Source organism: Sceloporus occidentalis, unplaced genomic scaffold, assembly GCF_023333645.1.
Source record: "Sceloporus occidentalis isolate IW3139 unplaced genomic scaffold, rSceOcc1.0.p SCAF_4, whole genome shotgun sequence".
Classification (NCBI taxonomy): domain Eukaryota; kingdom Metazoa; phylum Chordata; class Lepidosauria; order Squamata; family Phrynosomatidae; genus Sceloporus; species Sceloporus occidentalis.
Genome location: NW_028316984.1, coordinates 961,325 through 984,149, shown reverse-complemented (window position 1 = coordinate 984,149; position 22,825 = coordinate 961,325). Strand labels below are relative to the sequence as shown.

Sequence of the window (22,825 nt, the reverse complement as noted above, 5' to 3'; positions counted from 1 at the left end):
TTAACTGATTTACTTTACTTCTGATTTCTGATGTTTGTGGCAGTTACTATTTCTTTCTCCTAGGAGAGCCGTTGTAAAGAATTGTGGGGAATCTGTATTTTCACAGCAGCAGTTGACTTGGATGAGATGACATTCACATTTACACACCTTCTAAAGTGTTTAAATATTAGGTAGGTATGTTGTATAAATTAACCCATACCATTTAATAAAAATGGTTTTTGGTTGCTGTGAATTCATTTTTTGTTTGATTAAAATCTGGAATGTGATTAGCTTGATTTTTTCACAGTTCACTTCCATGAGGGGAGTTTGAAACCAGTACTTGATAAATTGTAATCCAAACCAGTCTGACCTAAGGAGAACTGTTAATTTTGTTGGTAAAGTTGTGTTGGAGGAGGCAATGCTTAATCTACCTCCATTTCCCCTCACCTACTCCTGGTATTGTTTGATTTAAGGTGGAGTGGAATGCAGGTCCCTGTGCTTTTATTTTCCTGCTATAAGGCTAATGATAAATTAATGGATCTACAGTTTAAGAGAAATGGTGCACTGCTCCAGCAATATTGTTTTGATAAAATTAACTACTCTTTCCCCATGACAGATGCTTTCAAGAAAGGGAGGGGGAATAAACTCAGAAGATCTTCAGGTAGATCTGCTATATCATGTGTTTCAGTCCAGAAAGAAAATCGGCAGCCAGTTTATTAATTGTAAATTTATTTTGCCTTTACACTAAAGAAATATTCATGATAGCTAATCAAATAGTCAACCTTCCTAAAAACAGTGACAATGGGAGCTGACTGAAACTCTGAGGGAACTAAATTTAATAACCTAGAATGTTTTCTCTTGTGTGGTTCAGGTATTTCAAGGTGCAGTGTGATCTTGCATGATGAGTAATCTCTTCACGAGAGCATGTTCTCAAGATCTTAGTGAATGTTGGTTATGGTTAGAACTTCATGAAATACTGATTCCCACTCAATATTACCAAAGGTTCCTTTATGTCAGAATCTATAGAATCTGCCACGTGTTTATATTTTGTTTATGTTGAGGACTATGTCCTGATTTATACTTGGTTGAGTGATATGGCTGGGGTTATCCTGGCAAGGCACTGTTTGCTGAAACTGTTTAACTGTTACAATATAGGTGGGATTTCAAGATTCTTTTTCGAATACTAACTAGCCTCTCTAACTAAAAATCTAAATGAAATAGCTTCTTAGAAAATCTTTGCATACAGAATAAATTTGTTTAGATGGTGCAGTGAATTCCTTCTTAAGAATTGAGGGGAATCCTCATAAATGGGGTGGGCTGTGGCATGGGGTACTTGGGGGGAATGGAGGAAGAATGGTGGATACTGAGCAGACTCTTCTTTTATGTGCAGAGCTCCCATCATCGAAGGTGCCTCTGCCAAATTTTTGGTGAAGCCTTAGCCCCTCAATAAAAATGTCTTGGAAGGTATTCCTTGGATTGTGAATTTAAAAAGCAAACTTTCACTACCTATTAATTGTTTAATATTTGAAAATGCAAATGGCACTTAATATTTGAGCCATCGTTAAAATAATATAATTGCAGCAGGAAAAGAATTAGGCTTATAATTAGGGAGAAACTATCAAAGGAATTGAAGATTTAATTATTGGGGAAAAGTATTAATTAAAATTAGACAAGAACTGAGTTGTTACATTCTTCAGTCTGATGAAACAAAAACACATTTTAAAATTCCCCTTACACCTGACTAGCAAAAATACTTTACTGCAATTTCAGCCAGAAATGTTGAGTTTTGGGCATGGAGTACAGTATAGTTATATGGTTGTTCTGTGTCTAGCGCATTTGATTTTGTAAGTATTAAGTTCTGAAATTATTGTTGCTTCTTATGGTTTTCTTACAGTGTGTGCAAATTTGTATACTTCATTAAAGAAATGGATGTCAACACCTACACCATTAGTACTAAAGTGGATAGTACTGTATCACGCCTGAAGAAAAAATATGATGTGCTCTTGGCACTATACCAGAAGTTTGAAAGGTATTGGTTTGTTATTCATTTGCATGTTAAAATTCAGGTTTTTTTTAAAAAAAAAATCATGGTGTTTGTTTTATGGTAATTTTAAAAGACCTGTGTTTTAATAATCCCGTTCTCTATTTTGAGGGGCTATGCCATTTTAGCTGATTTTACACGTAGAGGTTATGCTGCAGTCCTAAACATACTGACTAGGAAATAAGTCAGTGAGACTTCTAACCAAATACATTTAGGATTGTTCATAAATGAGCCACCTTATCCATTGGTGAGTGTAAGTAATGGGCTTTAACTCTTGTAAAAAAAGAAAAAAAAAAGGAACCATCTCCTGGTGAAAGGCAAGAGTACAATTTGACTTGGAAGCACTGATTTCTTTCTGTCTTCCATCCACTCTTTAGCATGAAAATCTACCTGCTGGAATTTTCTAAGTTCTTCAGCATTGTTTTGCTTTGCTTCATCCTTTAGATCCTTTGTTACATGTCCCTAAGTTTGACCCTTGACTTATCCATGGGTCATATCAAATTACATAATTTTGATCCTAAAACCTGCCTTCCACTTATACGTGAGGTTGACTTATAGTTGAATATATATGGTAATCACTGTTTTATTGCTGTTTTATATTCAAAATCTGTATCAAAAGAGAATATGACAGCCAAGTAATTCTGCTGCTTCCAGTCTCATTTTCTGTCAGCTGCAATAGATATTCCAAACTAGAGTGAAAGTAGGACAACAGACTTAGAGTACTAGGGAACTGGGTGTTGTATACAGATATGTCACTTTGTATTCCTGCACTCACATACATCTCTTTGGTGCTGTGAATACTTCTGTGAGCTGTAAATCTATGGGGGTGCTTTTCACAGATTCCTTTTTCCTTCTGCAGTCCTCTCTTCCATAATACCCAAAATAGTCAACCATCCAGCTGTAGGGTATTTGAGTGAACGTGAGCTCGGGAATGCGGTGGGGATTTTTGCTTATGAAAGTTTTTGTAGGATTGAGTATTTTTTCTGTAAACAATGAAGACAAAATTGGATACAACCCTTGGTCAGAACATATGCCCATTTGAAGACGTTTTAATTTGTTCCAGGAATACCATTATGCAAGAGCAGGGATAGACAGATCAAGTAGGGAGTGGGAAATACTCCTGTAGCTGAGCTTAGTTGTATATTTTCAGCCAAATATGTAATCCTGATGTCACAGTTTATACTTTCAGGGTTTCCAGCTGAAAATTGTGTGAATTTCAATAGGTAAAGCACTATTGAATGCTGATATGGTTTTGGTGTTTTGCCTTATAATGCCATTCCAGTTGGACCATATTATGCATGATTTATCTCCTGAAAAAAATTGGACAGAGGGGTCTAAGGGCTCAAGGGAAGCTTGGTGGGAATGGCCAAAAAGAAAAAGAAAAAAAGATTGAGGATGGCTTGTGGCCTGCAGACTGCACATTCACCATCCCTGCTCTAAAGTAAGCTTTAAAATCCTTATAGTGCTTTTATCTCTAGACTTAATGCAGAAATTGCATGATTTTTTAAAAAAACAGTTCAGAAATTAGCTTTGTGTTTTAGCACTCATGGCCAATAATACATTTTATTCAAATGAATAGGCGTGAATTTGCTTTCTTATGCAGAAGGCACAATAAGCTTCCCAACCTTGATTGCCATTTACAAAATATTAGGATTTATACTTTCTCAGCCAGTGGAGAAGGAGCCATCCATTATTGGATTAATACCAGTTAATACCTGGTGCTTGCATTTGTATAATTCTGTTGAGGCAACAGTTCTGTGTCTGTGGTGGTCACTTATGTGGATTATTTCCCCCCCACAAGGGAAAACCATTCTTCAAAACAATTAAAATTAAGATACCATGAGTACATTGAGCAGTAATATGTGTTATTTTTGTTTTTAGGACTTGTGAGCTCATCTATATTGACCAGCCTAATGATCAGTAAGTATGACTGTCTACAGAAAGAATGGGTGTATAGGTAATGGGCAGAGGGGATTGGTTCATGTCCTTTGCCATGAAACTGTGTTTTGACTTTAAACCAGGTGTGAGCAATCTCTTGAGCATGGCCCATGGGATTGGCCACCTGCCTACCAGATTCTTTCCAGACACTATTCTTTTCCCCAGGAGGAAGAAAAATTGGGGCCTGGTGGGAGTTGTCTAAGATGTGGGAATGGATGCAGAGGGATGGGGTTCAAAAGTGGAGCTTGGGGGCCTCACTTTACCCACTCTGGTATATGGGTGTCTTTATTGTGGGGGTGTAAGTGTGTGTCAGGGTTAATGCTTCATGAGAAATCAGAGTGACCAAACCCACTTTGAGCTCTAGTCATGCTTACTGCTGACATGCACCTCCCTAGAGGTCTCATGGGTAACAGTCTGGTCCTCAGGCAGGAAATGGCATAAACATCAAAAAGCATCTTGGTTTGTGATTCTAAACTGAGTAGATTTTGCCCTGCTGAAATCAGTAGTACCTACTGAGATTTTGATGCATGAACATGGCAGTTACAGGTTGTAGTAAAAGCATCTAACACAACTTTTTAAAGTTTAGATGTGTTAAGAGACAACAGTCATTGCTATTTGTATGTGGCAGAAGGCAGCTCAGCAGTTGCTACCAAAGGTCCAGCCTTTTACTCCTAACCTAGATCTCTGTGTCTTGGGCATGAAACAGATGGATCAAAAGGGCTGTTGTTGGGCAGCGTTGGGGGTGTGGTGTTTACACGACACATGCCCCAAATGTGGCTAGAAGCCACACCAAGTCTGCCCCAACCCAGAAGAGCCAGGCCAAAAAGAAGCGGAAAAAATCGGTACCTTTTTGGCAGTGGTGCAGTCCTGGTGTGGACCTTGTGGGCTGTCTGCTTCACACCTTGGTTGCCTTTCTGCCTCAAGTCGTACCTTAAATGCTTTGCAGTTAATTGTAGAGGAAGCTGTTTGTTTTAATCCAAACAATGCAAGGAAAACATTTATCTTGACTTAGAACTGTTGGCTGTATACTTTTGTAAATTGTTTTGAAGTAGTTTTTTAATCTTATATTTGTAGAACTGGTGCAGAACTAAGTTTACCATTAATTCTAAAACTATGTTGGACCATGTTTCTTTTGGCAAAAGGTAAGTAGTTATAGCATCAGTGGCATATTTAAGGTGTATCCACTTGATTTCAAACTATATTTATTGCTGATTTGGAATGTTAATTTTTGGAATTAGAGAAGGCACTTAGGCCTGTTACAGACAGCCAAAATAAAGCTGCTTCGAGTCACAGTGGAGGTATGGTGTTTCAATGATGCATGCATCCTAAGAGTCCAGAAGCCACACCAAAGCCATGCTCCAGTCTGGAGCGTGGCTTTGGTGCGACTTCTGGACTCTTAGGATGCATGCATCATTGAAACACCATACCTCCACTGTGACTCGAAGCAGCTTTATTTTGGCTGTCTGTAACAGGCCTTAGTTTCTTTTTTACTAGTATTGATTTCTTCCTGGGGGAAACAGTGAATGGTACTCGACCAGCAGAGTTCCAATAAGGTTTATTTTAACAATTTAACAGAGAGAAAAAACAAAGGAAAATATTTTAAATCTCTGTGGATTGAAATTCCATTTTAGGAATAATGTTTCTACAGTTCTGAGAATTTTCCAGTTTTGAGACCTTTTGCTAGCCATATCTCATAGCTGCCAAGTAAAGACTTTTTTTTGGTCACCAAGATGAATGTAAGGACACCTGCATGTCAAAAGGGAGCAATTTAAAGTAATTCGTTAATTTTATATATTAAAAATGTTTGCATTTTCAAGTTATCCCTAGGATTGCAGATTAGTGTGGGTATAGTTTAATAGTTTATCCAGATGATGCCTTGCATGCTAAACACCGAAAACAGTTGTTGATTGTAAGGTAGGAAACTCATGAGTTTGAGAGCATCCACAGAATGATGCTAAACACTTTTATTCTAAAGGCCTGTTAATCACACGTTCTCTAGAAAACTCTTCTGGTATCTGAGCATTAATTCTGTAAGGGTGATTTGCTTTCTGTGTAATTTGTGAAGAAGTTATATGATACTTTGTATTTATAGCCTGACTTTCTGCACATTGAATATTATATATGTTTTACATATTAAATAAAGAGATATTCATCCAAAGCCAAACTTGTTTATTTGATGTTTCCAGGAAAAATATTGCCGATGGAAGATGACTTGGTTATCTCCTTCCAGTTACTACTATGTGTACTTGACTATTTTATCAAGATGTTGCCCCCTGCAGTACTTAAGAACCCATACAGTAAGGATTTAATCTTTTTGACATAATTGCCTAAAAATGGTATGTGCATTCATCATAAAGATTCTGGCACAAGTCCAAATAGGAATATGTTACCTGACCTATGTTTCAAAGTTGTATTGTCATTTTAATTGTATGTTTTCAAATAAATTGACAGGATGCTTAAATCAGCATAGCTTTAATTTACTAAGGGGAGAAACACGCCGCCCCTTTGAACGCCTTTGAACATATTTGAAATATGGAACAATGTGTCTTCAGTTCTAAAGACATTAATCTGTAATGTATTGGTCTTCATACCTGTGTAAGACAATTACATGAATTTGTCCTAATGTGTGCACCAAAGTTTCACAGATTTTGGTGATATTAAAGCACATAATGGTAAATATGTTGTGGCTGTAGAGATACATTGAATATTGAGAAATGGCTATTTCTTACCATTCCTAGGGTTTAGCAGTCTATTGCATCTTGAAGCAGCAAAAACGTTTGATTTCAGCGCTCCAGAGACTTCTGGGCTCTCTTGTTTTTATAGCTGCCAGAGTTGCTTGTTCTATCTGCTTCTCAGTAAGTCAAGATTTAGAAGCCAAGAATGTGGCTTTTCTGTAGAGTCAGTTTTAAGGAAGCAGCAATGCACTTTCTGACTTCTTGCCCAAAGAGTCTTTATTGCCTCCCTGTTTCTGAGTTCTTTCTTAGGTCACTCAACTGTAGTACTTGGCTGGTTTCCCAGACATTCCTTGTTTAACGGGTGGAGTGGGTAGGGATTCTGCCCTGTAATTCAGATTTCTAATTTTTAGGTGTGGGACATGAAATGCAACATATATGTTGCTATTACTAACAAATCATAATACATTTATTACAGTTATCCTTTAGATCAGGGGTAGGCAACCTTTTTGAGCCGGGGGCCGGGTTGATGTCCCCCAGACAAAAAATAAATAATTAAATAATATAAGACAACATTTTCAAATGTAGGACACATTTTTTAAAAATGGGGGACATGTGAAAAAATTTGATGATTTTAAAAAAATGTTAATATAAATGCATGTTTCTTAGGCATGATCAAAATGGAGGACATTTGGGCATTATTCCTAGACAGATGGCAGAAATGTACTTCCCTTTCTGGCCAAACCCCCCTCTCCCCATTCCAAACACCACATTTGGGCATTGAACATGGCTTTACTTAACATGGCCTCTTGCATATTTCAGAGGCTTATTGCATAACCAAACTCTTTGGGTTTCACATAGAACATGGGTTCACATGGCTATGCATATTGAACATGTCAAGGTGGTTTCACTGTTCTTGCACCAAGTGTGCTTCTCAGAAGCCTCAGAGGCTTTCTGATATCAATATCACCATTAAAGAACCAAAAACACACAGAAAAGGCACTTTGGAAAGTCACACTCTCTTGGCTTCAGAAACAGTGCCTGCATGCCTCTCAAGCTGACTCTCATCATCATCATCATCATCACACTATCACTGTCAAAACAAGGGAGACTTGTTAGCATTAAAAGCACCCAAAACACACTTTGGAAGGTGACACTCTCTCAGCTTAAGAAACAGTGCCTGCATGCCTCTCAAGCTGACTCTCATCATCATCATCATCCTCATCCTCACACTATCACTGTCAAAACAAGGGAGATTTGTTAGCCTTAAAAGCACCCAAAACACACTTTGGAAGGTGACACTCTCTCAGCTTAAGAAACAGTGCCTGCATGCCTCTCAAGCTGACTCATATCATCATCATCATCATTCTTGCAACAGACGGGTTGCATCTCACGCCAGTTGGAAGAAATGTTTTTGCCAACAGTCTCAAGAACTTGATCAGGAGAGCTTTAAACTGAGTTCCGAGGGGAAGGGAGACAATATTAAGGAAGGCGAAAGGGATGGCGAAAATTGTCAAACTGACACAGAGGAAACAAGGCAAACAGTGCAAGGACCCAACAGTGGGAGGCAAAAAAACTTGCACAGGCAGCAAGTAAAAGGGAACCATGGTCTGCGATGTCTCTACACTAATGCACAGAGCATGGGAAATAAGCAGGATGAACTCGAACTCCTAGTACAACAAAGCAAATATGATATAATAGGCATCACTGAAACCTGGTGGGATGAGTCTCATGATTGGAATGTGGAAATAGAGGGGTATAACCTTTTTAAGAGAAATAGGCCAAACAAGAAAGGAGGAGGAATAGCACTATATGTCAGAGATATTTACACCAGTGAAGAGATCCTGGACATCAATCATGGAAGCCAGGTGGAGAGCATCTGGATAAGAATCAAAGGGGAGGGAAACAACAAGGATGTTACAGTGGGAGTCTACTACAGACCCCCAAGTCAGACTGAGGAATTGGATGATGCCTTTCTAGAACAGATGACCACACACTCAGAAAGGAGAGATGTAGTAGTGATGGGCGACTTCAACTACCCTGATATTTGCTGGAAGTCAAACTCAGCAAAATCCTCAAGGTCTAGCAAATTCCTCACTTGCCTGGAAGACAATTTCATGGTCCAAAAGGTGGAAGAGGCAACAAGGGGGACAGCTATTTTAGATCTGATCCTAACCAACAAGGATGACTTGGTTAATGGGGTGCAAGTGGTGGGATCATTAGGTGGAAGTGACCATGTTCTCCTGGAGTTTGTAATACAGTGGAAAGGAGAAGCCAGGCAGAGTCAGACACGCATCCTAGACTTTAGGAGAGCGAATTTCAGTAAACTTAGAGAAGTATTGAGGGCGATTCCATGGTCAGAAATACTAAAAGATAAAGGAGTTCAGGATGGATGGGAGTTTCTCAAAAGAGAGATACTGAAGGCACAATTTCAAACAGTTCCAGTGAGAAAGAAAAACGGGAGGTGTCTCAAGAAACCAGGATGGATGACTAAGGAACTTTCAACCGAGCTAAGTTTGAAACGGAACATGTATAAGAAATGGAAAAAGGGGGAAATCACAAAAAAGGAATTCAAAGAAATAGCAGGCATGTGTAGGGGTAAAGTCAGAAAAGCTAAAGCGCAGAATGAACTCAGGCTTGCTAGAGAGGTTAAGAACAATAAAAAGGGCTTTTTTGGATATGTCCGCAGCAAAAGGAAGAAGAAGGAAACGGTAGGGTCACTGCGTGGAGAAGATGGCAAAATGCTAACAGAAGACAGAGAAAAGGCAGAATTACTCAACACCTTCTTTGCCTCAGTCTTCTCAGAAAAGGCAAAGGGTGCTCAACCTGAGGATAATGGAGCAGAGGACAGAATAGGGGAATTTCAGCACAGAATAAGTAAAGAGATAGTAGAGGAACACCTTATTAATCTAAATGAATTTAAGTCTCCGGGACCAGATGAACTCCATCCAAGGGTATTAAAAGAACTGGCAAATGTAATATCGGAGCCATTGGCAATCATCTTTGAAAACTCCTGGAGAACAGGAGAGATCCCAGCTGACTGGAGGAGGGCAAACGTTGTCCCCATCTTCAAAAAGGGGAAAAAAGAGGATCCCAACAATTATCGTCCAGTTAGTCTGACATCAATACCAGGAAAGATTCTGGAGCAGATCATTAAACAGAGAGTCTGTGAACAACTAGAAGGCAATGCCATAATCACAAAAAGTCAACATGGGTTTCAGAGAAACAAGTCATGCCAGACAAACCTAATCTCTTTCTTTGATAAAATTACCAGCTTGGTAGATGAAGGGAATGCTGTGGATATAGTATATCTTGATTTCAGTAAGGCCTTTGACAAGGTTTCCCATGACATTCTTGCAAACAAGCTTGTAAAATGTGGGCTAGACAAAGGAACTGTTAAATGGATCTGTAATTGGTTGACCGGCCGAACCCAAAGGGTGCTCAACAATGGCTCCTTTTCATCCTGGAGAGAAGTGACCAGTGGGGTCCCACAGGGCTCTGTCCTGGGCCCAGTGCTATTCAACATCTTTATCAATGACCTGGATGACAGAATTGGGAGCATACTTATCAAATTTGCAGATGACACCAAATTAGGAGGAATAGCTAATACCCCAGAGGACAGGATCAAGATTCAAAATGACCTGAATAGACTAGAAAGCTGGGCGAAAGCTAACAAAATGAAATTCAACACAGAGAAATGTAAGGTATTGCACTTAGGGCGGAAAAATAAAATGCACAGATATAGGATGGGTGACACCTGGCTGAATGAAACTACGTGTGAAAGGGATCTAGGAGTCCAAGTAGACCACAAGTTGAACATGAGTGAACAGTGTGATGCGGCAGCTAAAAAGGCCAATGCTATTTTAGGCTGCATCAATAGAAGTATAGTGTCTAGATCAAGAGAAGTAATAGTGCCACTGTATTCTGCTTTGGTCAGGCCCCACCTAGAATATTGTGTCCAGTTCTGGGCACCACAATTCAGAAAGGACATTGAGAAACTGGAGCGTGTCCAAAGGAGGGCAACAAAAACGGTGAAGGGTCTGGAAACCATGCCCTATGAGGAACGACTTAGGGAGCTGGGGATGTTTAGCCTGGAGAAAAGAAGGTTAAGAGGTGATATGATAGCCCTGTTTAAATATTTGAAAGGATGTCATATTGAGGAGGGAGCAAGCTTGTTCTCTGCTGCTCCAGAGAACAGGACCCGGAACAATGGATGCAAGCTACAGGAAAAGAGATTCCACCTGAACATTAGGAGGAACTTCCTGACAGTAAGGGCTGTTCGACAGTGGAATGCACTCCCTCGGAGGGTGATAGAGTCTCCTTCCTTGGAGGTCTTTAAACAGAGGCTGGATGGCCATCTGTCAGGGATGCTTTGAATTGGATTTCCTGCATGGCAGGGGGTTGGACTGGATGGCCCTAGTGGTCTCTTCCAACTCTATGATTCTATGATTCTATGATTCTATGATCATCACACTATCATTGTCAAACCAAGGGAGACTTGTTAGCATTAAAAGCACCCAAAATAATTTTTTTAAAAAAACTTTGAGGCCTCTGGCCACTCACCACCTCTTCCTTCCTCCTCTTCTTCCTCCTCCTCCTCCTTCTGCTCCTTCTGCTCCCCCCTCCTCCTCCTTCTGCTCCCTCCTCCTCTTCCTCCTCCTCCTTCTGCTCCCCCCTCCTCCTCTTCCTCCTCTTCTTTCTTCTCCTCCCCCTCCTCCATGTGCCGCGTGGCCTGGGGGGCGGGGCGGAGGAGGCAGAGGCGTGGGCCTGCATGGGGGAGGCAGGGAGGGCGGCGCGGGCTCGCACGGGGAGGCGGGCGCGGGCTCAGGAGGGCAGCGCGGGGCTTCCCCCTTTGCCTCCTCTGCCCCAGGCCACGCGGCCCTCCTCTTCCTCCTCTGCGCAGTGGAGGAGGAGGGCAGTGCCCAGGAGGAGGTGGCGGTGGCGGCGGTGGTGGCGCCAGGACCGGGCTGGGGCCGGTCCTGCCGCCTCCGCAGGCCACATCCGGCCCGCGGGCCGGGGGTTGCCGACCCCTGCTTTAGATGTTATTGCACCTCTCATCAGCTGTAGCATAGCCATGCTACGATGAAGTTGTAGTCCAACAACATCAGCAGTCCCAAGTTTCTCACCTCTAACATTTACCTTCCAAAATTTAATTTCAGACATAAATGGTAAACCTGTTAAAGGAGAAAGAATTCTTTGCAGGTTATGCATTTAAGTTGAGAACTTAATAGTTATTCTCATTTCCTTTGTAGTCCAGTACTTTTATTTTTAGCAACATTTTTGTGCAGTTAAAATACTGCTTTTTTTTTAACATTGGATTTTGTTTTCAAGTAGTAGTATGTATTGAACATACAATTGTTTTCTTATCATAGAATCCTTGAGTGCAGCATCTAATAATGGTTCAACTCGAACTTGCAAGCGAGGTCAGAATCGGAGCACACGTACATCAAAATCAGATACAGAAATAAAGGTTATTGAAGAACTTTGTAGAGAATATGATTGTAATTTGGATGAGGTAAGACTAGTTGAGGATTTATAGAATATTTATTTCATTTTCCGCAAAGTAACTTCTGTCCCTTTTCCTCAGCCATAGCATCTCTTGCCATGTACTTTCCACAGATTGCAGTATGATTTTCCCACTGTGTTGCCAATATGTTCAATTCCTCTTGTTGACATACGTTGTGTTTGTCCCAGTGAAACCGATTTTTCATTCTGTTTGGAGAAGCTATATTATGAGTGGATGTTTTGTGCAGTAGAAGAGGATATCCTTAGGTTGCTAGACTCTCTGATAGGCAACAATATGTTTAGTAGTCTTGAAGTAAACAACCTAGTTGAAGGGTAACTTCTACTTTCATTTTTGCTTGCATGTTCCCGGTACTTAGAACCAGTTTTTGTAATTATGTTTCCAAGGAGTCTGGTAGCTCTATGGCTATGTTTCCTGTATTTTCAAGACATCTTTTGAAACTACTATCTGTCACAAATACCCAGTAGGTGATTAAAAGGTGAAGCCCTTAGGACTTGGTATAACTGAACAAGGTCTTCCGATTTTAAAAAAAAAAATCCTAGGAGGTTCTTTTCCCAAAGGAGATAATTGAAGTATGAATGCTCCTGGTCTTGGTTGTTCACCCAGTTCATAAACCTAATTCTGTGTTGCAGGAGTTGATGTCAGTTACTTTTTGTCCTCATGTAGGGAAGGAAATGAACAAATATCTTAGAATCGTCCAATCTTTTAATAATTAATTCATAGAGTAGGAAGAGACTTCAGGGGTCATCAAGCCCAACAACCTGCCATGTAGGAACACACAATGAAAGTACCCCTGACAGATGGCTATCCAGCATCAAATGTGCATCAGAATTTACCTCAAACACATGAAGATCTTTCCAGTCTATTTTTTTCAGCCTGACACCATCAGAGGGACACACTGCAAGATGTGGATCAAAGTTTGACGTGGATCAAAGTTTGTGTCTCACACAGCTATGAGATTTCTGCTTTTGCAATGTTTAAGAATATATCTGCTCATTTCCTGACAAACTCTGCTATCTCTGTCACCTTTGGGACTGTTTTGCTTTAATTAACATTTGCAGGGCTGCTACATGAAAGCCAGAATTATCCTTTGTATAAAGTATGAACTAGAAACATTTGTCTTCACCAAAATCTCCTTTGGATAGCAGGTACTTGGGCAGATGGTTTAATTTTTTTGGGATGTCAGCCACAAAAGGCTACCTCCATTGCACAAAAAACTAATGTTGTAACTTATAATATTTATTTTCTGCAGTGGATGCAGCTGTAAATACTACTGGCTGCTAGGCTAAGGCTCACTAGATTTTGATTAGCTAGCAATACTTTCATGTTTGCTACTTTTTCTAAGTCATAGCTTTTAGTTTTGTAGTTCTGGGTCTTTTTGGGATTGTGAGGTTTTCATTGTTTTTTCTCCTTTGCTGTGGCACTTTTATCTGAAAAAAGATTGCTCTTTCATTGGGACGAATGTTCATCAGCTTACTTAGGTCCTGTACAGACCGGCACTTTGGGCTGGCTGGGGGACGGAGTTGGGGCGTAGCGTTCCCACGATGCACCATGATACCATACGCTGAAGGAGTGCCATATAGTCGCAGCTATTGCCCTTTCTAGGGCACAAAAAGGAGCCGCTTTTTGTGGCTCCTTTTCACACCCTGGAAAGGCCGGATTGGGGCTGCGGCATGCGGTTGCTGTTGCCTCAATCCAACTGAAGAAGAGGTGGCTGGAGGCTGCCCCTTCGGAGCTGTTTGTACAACCCCTTAGTGTATTTGTACCTATATGAACAAATGGGAGGAGTAGCCGATCCACAGTATCTACCATTGTCTGCAGAAAATAAAAAATATTGAGGATGCCCCAGTGTTCTTTCTCTTTTTCTCCACCTTCTGACCTGCAAAAATCTACAAATGTTTGTCACCACGTGACATCTCCTTCAGTGGCTACATATGACACATGATAGCCAGTTTGTTACTCATATGTTATAGCTTCAACTGCTTTATGTACTTTTTATGTTAATAACATAATAAAACTGAGTAAATTTTGCCTTATTCTAGTGTAGTAGGATAATAATAATAATAATATGTTTTATTTATAGACCGCTATTCCGCAATGATCATAGCGGTGTACAGTAAAATCGTTAATACAATAAAAATACAGTTAAAGGAGGGAGAAGTCTCATCCTTCAGGCAGTCCAAGATGTTGCTGGTCTGCCTGATGGCTCCCTCTGAGGCCGAGATGACAGTTGAGGAGGGAGGGGCCTCTTCCTTCAGACAGTCCCTGATGTTGCTGGGTCTGCCTGATCGCTCCCTCTGAGGCCGAGATGACAGTTGAGGAGGGAGGGGCCTCTTCCTTCAGACAGTCCCTGATGTTGCTGGGTCTGCCTGATGGCTCCCTCTGAGGCCGAGATGACAGTTGAGGAGGGAGGGGCCTCTTCCTTCAGGCAGTCCAAGATGTTGCTGGGTCTGCCTGATGGCTCCCTCTGAGGCCGAGATGACAGTTGAGGAGGGAGGGGCCTCTTCCTTCAGGCTGTCCCTGATGTTGCTGGGTCTGCCTGATCGCTCCCTCTGAGGCCGAGATGACAGTTGAGGAGGGAGGGGCCTCTTCCTTCAGACAGTCCCTGATGTTGCTGGGTCTGCCTGATGGCTCCCTCTGAGGCCGAGATGACAGTTGAGGAGGGAGGGGCCTCTTCCTTCAGGCAGTCCAAGATGTTGCTGGGTCTGCCTGATGGCTCCCTCTGAGGCCGAGATGACAGTTGAGGAGGGAGGGGCCTCTTCCTTCAGGCAGTCCAAGATGTTGCTGGGTCTGCCTGATGGCTCCCTCTGAGGCCGAGATGACAGTTGAGGAGGGAGGGGCCTCTTCCTTCAGGCAGTCCAAGATGTTGCTGGGTCTGCCTGATGGCTCCCTCTGAGGCCGAGATGACAGTTGAGGAGGGAGGGGCCTCTTCCTTCAGGCAGTCCAAGATGTTGCTGGTCTGCCTGATGGCTCCCTCTGAGGCCGAGATGACAGTTGAGGAGGGAGGGGCCTCTTCCTTCAGGCAGTCCAAGATGTTGCTGGGTCTGCCTGATCGCTCCCTCTGAGGCCGAGATGACAGTTGAGGAGGGAGGGGCCTCTTCCTTCAGGCAGTCCAAGATGTTGCTGGGTCTGCCTGATGGCTCCCTCTGAGGCCGAGATGACAGTTGAGGAGGGAGGGGCCTCTTCCTTCAGGCAGTCCAAGATGTTGCTGGGTCTGCCTGATGGCTCCCTCTGAGGCCGAGATGACAGTTGAGGAGGGAGGGGCCTCTTCCTTCAGGCAGTCCAAGATGTTGCTGGGTCTGCCTGATGGCTCCCTCTGAGGCCGAGATGACAGTTGAGGAGGGAGGGGCCTCTTCCTTCAGACAGTCCAAGATGTTGCTGGGTCTGCCTGATCGCTCCCTCTGAGGCCGAGATGACAGTTGAGGAGGGAGGGGCCTCTTCCTTCAGACAGTCCAAGATGTTGCTGGGTCTGCCTGATCGCTCCCTCTGAGGCCGAGATGACAGTTGAGGAGGGAGGGGCCTCTTCCTTCAGAATTAAATTAAATGTGACCTTTATTTGAATTTGGCTTTCAAATGGTAAAGCAAAAAATGATACATCACAAACGACTCAACCTAATGTTTGAATGTGTGCACATTCTACCCAGTCAAGCAAATAGTAGAATATCTTCTAAATCATTGACATGCATTATAAGCATTTGTTTTTCTACGCCTGGTGTTTAAGTCTGAGGAATCATCTTTCATATTCATACAGATAGGATTAGGTTAGAGTTTCTGAATAAACAAGTACAGTATAGTTTTTCTGCTATGCATGAAAACAGATTTCTCAGTAGTGACAGTATTTTCATTTAATTTTTTTTAGGTGAAAAATGTTTATTTCACTAGTTTTATTCCATTCCTCAATTCCATGGATATTCCAGCTTTCAGCAGACTTCCAGAGGTAACATTAGAATCATTAGACTAAATTTAAGGATACTCTTCTTGTATTGTAGCTATGCTTCTAATAATCACATACTATCTTTAATTCTTAATCAATATTTTGTTTTGAAGTACTGAAGATATATTTAACAAACTATTGGGAATATAAACATGAAATAAAATGTGACTAAGGAGTGAAACAGACTGCCTCGAAGGGGTGGTGTGACACAGCCTGAGAGAGCTGGATCAGGGCTGCTGCAACCCCACGCTGCGACCCCAATCCATTTGCCAGCTCAAAAAGAGGCAACAAAATGATGCTGAAATTCTTTAAATTTTTTGACAGGCATAACTCTTTGAGCTCACCCTAAAGGCCGGATCGATGAGATAGTGGAGGGGATTGAGGCTTCTTTTCTCCGAAAAGTGATTAAGCTCTCACCTTTCTCTAGGGCATTGTTCCTTTTTTGATAAGTCTTAAAGTGCAGTACTTACATTGACCCATGGATAAGTCAATCCAGGTTTTCTGGGTCAATTTTTTGACTAAAATTTCCAGACTTATACATAAGTATATATAGTATTTTAGTAGAATAAAATAAAAATAAGTTCTCTTAATCTTTTGAAAACCTAGATTGATGATATATCAAGCATATATGAAGAAATGCATTTGAAAAACAAGGATATTGATGCCAGATTATTCTTGGAGAAAGATGGAATATTACAATATGAAGATACAGAATGGTAACATCCTTTCCCCTCCTTATTTCATGTGTCTTTATTTCTCTGCTCATTAAGCAAAATGTAGTTTTGGGGAAGTGACTGCTGCTTAATGTCTCCCATCTTTCACAGTATTTTTTTAGTGATGAGTTGGACAAAAAAAAATTAGGAAGAACTGTCTGACAGGATGCATTATTCTGTTGGTAAAACATATGATCTAGGCAGGTGGAAGACTCAACTGCTGTAGTTATTGTCAAGTCTTTGCTTCAAAACTCCTGTCATGGATATTAAAACTTCCTACATGAGCAGAATTGTTCTGTTTCTTTATTTGTAAATGTGATAAAAGAAGTATGTATGATTTCAGATTGTAAACTTGTGTCATAGCTTAGATCTGAGTTAAAGAAGAAAGAGAAATCAGAGCCAAATTTGTTGGGACATTTTCTTAAAAATAAGAAGTGGGATCAGAGATAAACAAAATTCTTCTTGGAAGAAAATGGAAGTCTTGCCAGAAGGAAATAAATAGGAAAGAGTAGTATACACAGGTGAAATAACTGAAAGGTGGGAGTAGAAGGGGAAATAATGACATACTACTTCATAATAAATAAAACTTTTTATTTATGTCCCACTCTACTGTAGCAAGACAATCAGAGCAGCTCACGCTAAAATGTCCACATACAATATAATGCATAAAATTACAATATCCCCCCTCTTAAAAATGAATTAAATATATTACAATTAAAAGAGTTTTAAAATCAATTTATAATAAAGATAACATAGGCAAGTTGGTGTGAGGGGGTAATCAATCTGTGGCTGGGGAATTTATTTGGGAAAGGCCTGCCGGAAGAGGTCTGTCTTGACAGCTTTTTTGAAGCTAAGTTGGTAATTTGACGAATCACATCCGGCAGGCCGTTCCATAGCCTTTGGAGTGAAGCTATTCTAGCCTCATGGAGCTATCATGTATCGTAGCAGAAAAACGTTTGTTTGCAACAAATTATATGTTTCTCTTGTTAAGTTTACAGTTAGAGAGAACACCAACAAAAAACTCAGGTGAAGATCTTCCTATCGTACTTCCACAGACTCCTGTTCGGTAAGAATAATTTAAGGTGGCATTTAAAAAAGAATTCAAAAATTTAGGGGAAAAATGTATGTGTATAAAGAACTATCCAAATCCATATTTCAATTCTCAAGTATTATGAACCTTGTATTCTTGTTATTTGATACTTTGGCATTAAAATGGTGAAGAGTCCCAGTGAATAAGGTACAACAGTGTGGCTGGTAGCTTTGGTTAAAGTGACATTCCTGTTCCATTCACAGAAGCAGATGGTGATAGATATTCTACTGCTGTCAGCTTCTCTAAGCAAATATAATGCTGGTGAATGTTTCATTATTTCAGTTTAGCCAGAATTGTCTTCAGAGTGTCTGCTACTACTGACAATTCATAAAACACAAATGATCTAAAATGCCTCTGGGTTTGTTAAGGATATTAATGAAGGGAAATAACATTTTATTGTAATGACATTCAAGAATGTTCTTACCTAAAGGATCATTTAATTGGATTTTTTTTCTGTTCCAAAGAACGTTATATATTTCAGGAAACTGTAACAATACTTTGCTTTTCTATAGGACTGCAATGAACACTATTCAGCAGTTAGTGATGATCTTAAATTCGGCAAGTGATAAACCATCAGACAACCTTATTTCATACTTCAATGTAAGCAACAGCATTAACTAATGGAAGCATTGATATGAATACAGTGTAGAAATAAGATTGTTGTGCTATGTTGTGTAAAGAATTGCATTATCAATGCCTTCCCCCCCGATGCTTTCACAGCTTTAGATAGTATAACTTCCTCTCCCATTTTTAAATCCTTTTCTAATTGTAAACATTCTAAAGGGATGGTTTATTTTTAAAATGCAGGTCTAAGATCTTCTGTTTTCTAGCATACCTGTTTTAACATTAGCTTTGTGTTCTTTGGGAGGACAAACAAATCTAGGTGAAGCTGGATGTTTGGGCAGATCTTTTGCTTGGAGATGGGGAAAAATGCTTACTAAAGTCTTTCAATATCAGTTTTAAAATATTTGGTAAAATCCAGTGGTATTTGTCACCAAAGGGAATGATCACCATTGTGGAAACATATCCCTCCTTTCCTCTGCATGCCTCCATGTATGGTGAAGAGAGGGAAATCCCTTTCAAGTGGAAGCTGGCTTCTTCCATCTTGGTTTCTCCCCATTGCTTGGAAGCTATGAGTACTGCTAATGATCATGGTAAAATACTTATTTGTTTTTATATTATTTGCCTTTTAGAATGCATTACTAGAAGATTAAACTATAATTAATGCAGTAACAATCTACATTGAAATCCTAAATTCTAAAAACCCAACATGAAAAGTAGTAAAAACAAAATTTCACACAGCTAAAACCACCCAGCTGCCACTAGTAATAGAAATAGTAAGATGCTAAGTATTTTTTTAAATATTAAGTCATACATGAGATTTTTTAAAGAAATCAATTGATATTGAAATAGGTGACATACATAAAAAGTCTAGAAAAAGAAGGTGAATTTTACCTATCACTGAAAGGTAAAAAATATTGGCACAAGGTGAGTGTAATGAAGGAGAGCATTCTAAAGCAGTGGTGCTCCCACTGAGAAGGTCCTCCCATTTATAGTCATTCTCTTTCTCTCAGATTGTGAGGGCACAAAAGGACCTTTATTAATCTCAAGGCACAGGCAATAAATATAGGAAGAGGTATTACTTCTGGTACTATGATCCCAAGTTATGTACACCTTTCTAGTTCAAAACCAGTAATTTGGATGAGGCCTGGAAACTGAAAGTGAGAGGAAACTGCTGTAATAAATCAATGCCTGGTGTCAGTTAGAAAGTGTGTAGCTATATTCTGCATGGTTCCTGGAGACATGCATTCCTCTGTACAATAAAATAATACAACAGGGCTTGCAGAAGCCAGACTGTCTGCTTATTTATTAAAGTGATAGCTGGGATACCAGAAAAAAGCTGGTAAAAGCACTAATAATAATAATAATAATAATAATAATCTTATTCTTATCTTATTGTTATTATTGGGTTGTAATCTCACCTTGATCCACCTGGGAGAGGCGGGAAAATATTATTATTATTATTATTAATAATAATAATAATAATAATTTATATTTTCCTGCCTCTCCCAGGTGGATCGAGGTGAGATTACAACCCAACAATAGCAATAAGATACAAGAATAAAACATATAATTTTCAAGCATTAAAACAGTTAAAACAGTACAGTCAAACAATTATAAGATATAATATTCTGATCCTAGAAAGAAGAGTGAATGATGTCTTTACAGAAGATGGGGTGGATAGGCTTGCAGGAAGCGATCCATCCTAACTGCCCTCTTGAAACCCTCCAAGGAGGTAATAAGATGGATCTCTTCTGGGACGTTGTTCCATAGTTTAGGAGCCAATGAAGTAAAGGTTCTTTGAGAAGTTGAAAGCAGTCTGGTTGGATGTACTTCCAACAGATTTTTCCCAGAGGTTCCGAGAGTACGGGGAGGATTATACAGGGAGAGGCGTTCCTTTAAGTAACTCAGGCCCGAGCCATGTAGGGCTTTATAGGTGATAACCAACACCTTGTATTGCGCCCGGAAGCTAATAGGTAGCCAACGAAGATCTTTAAAGATAGGTGTTATATGGTCAAATTTCGAAGAACCAGTGACCAATCTGGCTGCTGCATTTTGTACTACTTGAAGCTTCTGAACTTGGTACAAGCATAGCCCCATGTAGAGCGCATTACAGAACAATCCTATAGAGCACCATCAAGCAATGAGCTTATTTAAAAACCTTGAATTAAGGTTTATTTCCTGAATTACTATCTTAAATCATAAAATCATTAGTTTGTGTTCTATCTTTAGGTTTTTCAGATAACCTTTCTTATCAGTAAAGTAAAAAAGATGTAGCGTTTTTATACCCTCAGGTATCGAAATTTGCAGTCAATCTCCCCTTCCCTCCCACACCATTTCCTTTGTCAACAAAGGGTGACTTAGTATTATATCCTGTAAAGTTAGGATTTATGTGGAAGGTTTTCTTGTTTTTCAAATATAATAGATCTGTTCATCTAAGAACCAGCTTTCCTTGACCCATACAGAACTGCACAGTAAATCCTACCCAAGATGTACTGGAAAGAATAGAAAATTTGGCTCGTGTTTTCAAAGAAAAATTTGCTGAAGCAGTTGGACAAAGTTGTGCTGAAATTGGATCACAGGTAAATGTAAGGAGAGGTAGGAGGGTATAATTTCTGCTCCAGGCTGTAGAATTGCTTGGATTTGGAAATGGAATCTGTTTGAAAAACTTGACACATGCTGGACTAATGGTCTTCTGGGAATCAAAGTCAAATCATGTTGTGTTTGACTGCTGTTGTGTTATTTCAAACTTATGGTGACCCTAAGGTGACTCTTAACAGTTTTTTCTAGACAAGATTTGTTCAGAGGAGATTTGCCTTTGCCTTTCTCTTGAGGCTGAGAGTGGGACTTGCCCAAAGTTACCCAGTGGGTTTCCATGGCCAAGCAGGAATTGAGACTCTGGTCTCCAGAGTCATAGACCCGTTACAGACAGGCGTAAAATACGTCCTGAGGACGTACTAGGGTTAGGGTAATTGCGTGCCTTACTCACGCACCTAACCCTAATACGTCCCCAGGACGTACAAAATGGCGGCGCCCGTTCTGCATGGGGGCCGCCATTACGATGTCATGAACCTCCAAACGGGGCGATGCAGACATGACATCTTTGCACCACACGAGGGCTCATAGAGCGCCCTTTCTGCGGCGATAGAAGGAGCTCTGAAATAGAGCTCCTTCTGCGATTTGCGCCGCTGGTGCAGCCTTTAGATGGCTGCACCAATGGCGCAAGGGAGAAAGGGGCCAAGCGGCCCCTTTCTTCTCCTCCCCGCCACCGTTGGGTGTCCTTGGGGCATGAAGCCCCAAGGACACCCCTTTCTAGGCTGCGGGGAAGCGGCCTTTTGCCGCTTCCCTGCGGCCTGGAAAGTGGCGGATTGGGGCCCCAGAGGCTGCCGTTCTGGCAGCTGAGGCCCCAATCTGGCGGGGAAAGGGACGTCTACAGGCTGTCTCAAACGGGCGGTCTGTAAAGTGCCATAGTCCAAATCACTCTACCATGCTTGGTTTATATGCTTAGTGTTGATGGAAATCCTTTACAGTGAATATTTGCTCTTCAATTTGTAACTGTGAAAGCCAAGAGAAGCTTTGCTTTTTACAAAAAATAGTCAGACTTATCTTTTTTTAAATAATGGTTTTTATTTGTTTTATAACAACAATACAAAACAAACAATTCATAATTAACAAATAGCCTTGGAGGTCTATGTGTAAACTTGCTTAATAGCTATCTTTTGTGAGGAAATAGCTGTAAGTCCCAGTCTTTTGTTGAAAATATTTCATAGATTTTGTTTTTTATCCTTATTTCTGATACATAAACATTCAAATCCAAAGCTAAAAGGACCATGTTTTTTGTTTTCTTTGAGGAACTTCAGGAATGGTATAAAAGGCTGAGCCACATGCTAACAGTAGGAATAGATGAAATTTGAGATGCTGAAATGTGTTATGGGAGGAACACATATCAGCCTTTTTTATGGCACTGAGGAAGAGAAGTGCTATAAGAAAACCTCCAAATTTCTATGTAATGTACATAACTAGACTCTAGTACTTCATTCTCAGACACTTCAGAGGCACCTTTCTGATTTTTCTATTCTAATCTTCAACTTCCCAGCATCTTTATCTAACAGATTGCTAATTCTTTCTGCCATTTTCAAGACTTAAGCTTCCTGGAGTTTTAAAGAAATAGGACTCTTTAGGTCTGAGTCATCTCTTGGAGCATCTTTAAGTAACTAGATCTCTAGAATCTTTAGTCAGATAGAGTTGTACTTTTCTTCCCTTTTTTTACCTTCTGCTCTGAAAAGTGATTGGTCAGTAGTATTTCTCACATCTTCTAGATGGAATCCAGTTGTTATAATATGCTAGTGTAACATTTGCATGTGCACATTCTC

General features: G+C 40.4%; 1 protein-coding gene across 3 annotated transcripts in view; it reads left to right on the top strand.

Annotated features, from left to right (window-relative positions):
* Positions 1–22,825, top strand: part of LOC149313391 (retinoblastoma-associated protein-like) — an 89,576-nt gene that overhangs the window by 18,352 nt on the left and 48,399 nt on the right. Inside the window, exons 3-14 of one of the 3 annotated variants that reach the window (XM_089519030.1) lie at positions 64–170; positions 1,874–2,008; positions 3,902–3,940; positions 5,033–5,100; positions 6,145–6,255; positions 6,697–6,813; positions 12,003–12,145; positions 16,014–16,091; positions 16,695–16,804; positions 17,793–17,867; positions 18,404–18,491; positions 20,918–21,034. In XM_089519030.1, the coding sequence (XP_089375156.1) occupies positions 64–170; positions 1,874–2,008; positions 3,902–3,940; positions 5,033–5,100; positions 6,145–6,255; positions 6,697–6,813; positions 12,003–12,145; positions 16,014–16,091; positions 16,695–16,804; positions 17,793–17,867; positions 18,404–18,491; positions 20,918–21,034 (1,188 nt within the window). The remainder of the gene's footprint in view (positions 1–63; positions 171–1,873; positions 2,009–3,901; positions 3,941–5,032; positions 5,101–6,144; positions 6,256–6,696; positions 6,814–12,002; positions 12,146–16,013; positions 16,092–16,694; positions 16,805–17,792; positions 17,868–18,403; positions 18,492–20,917; positions 21,035–22,825) is intronic. The other 2 variants (XM_089519033.1, XM_089519031.1) reach the window with 2 other exon arrangements.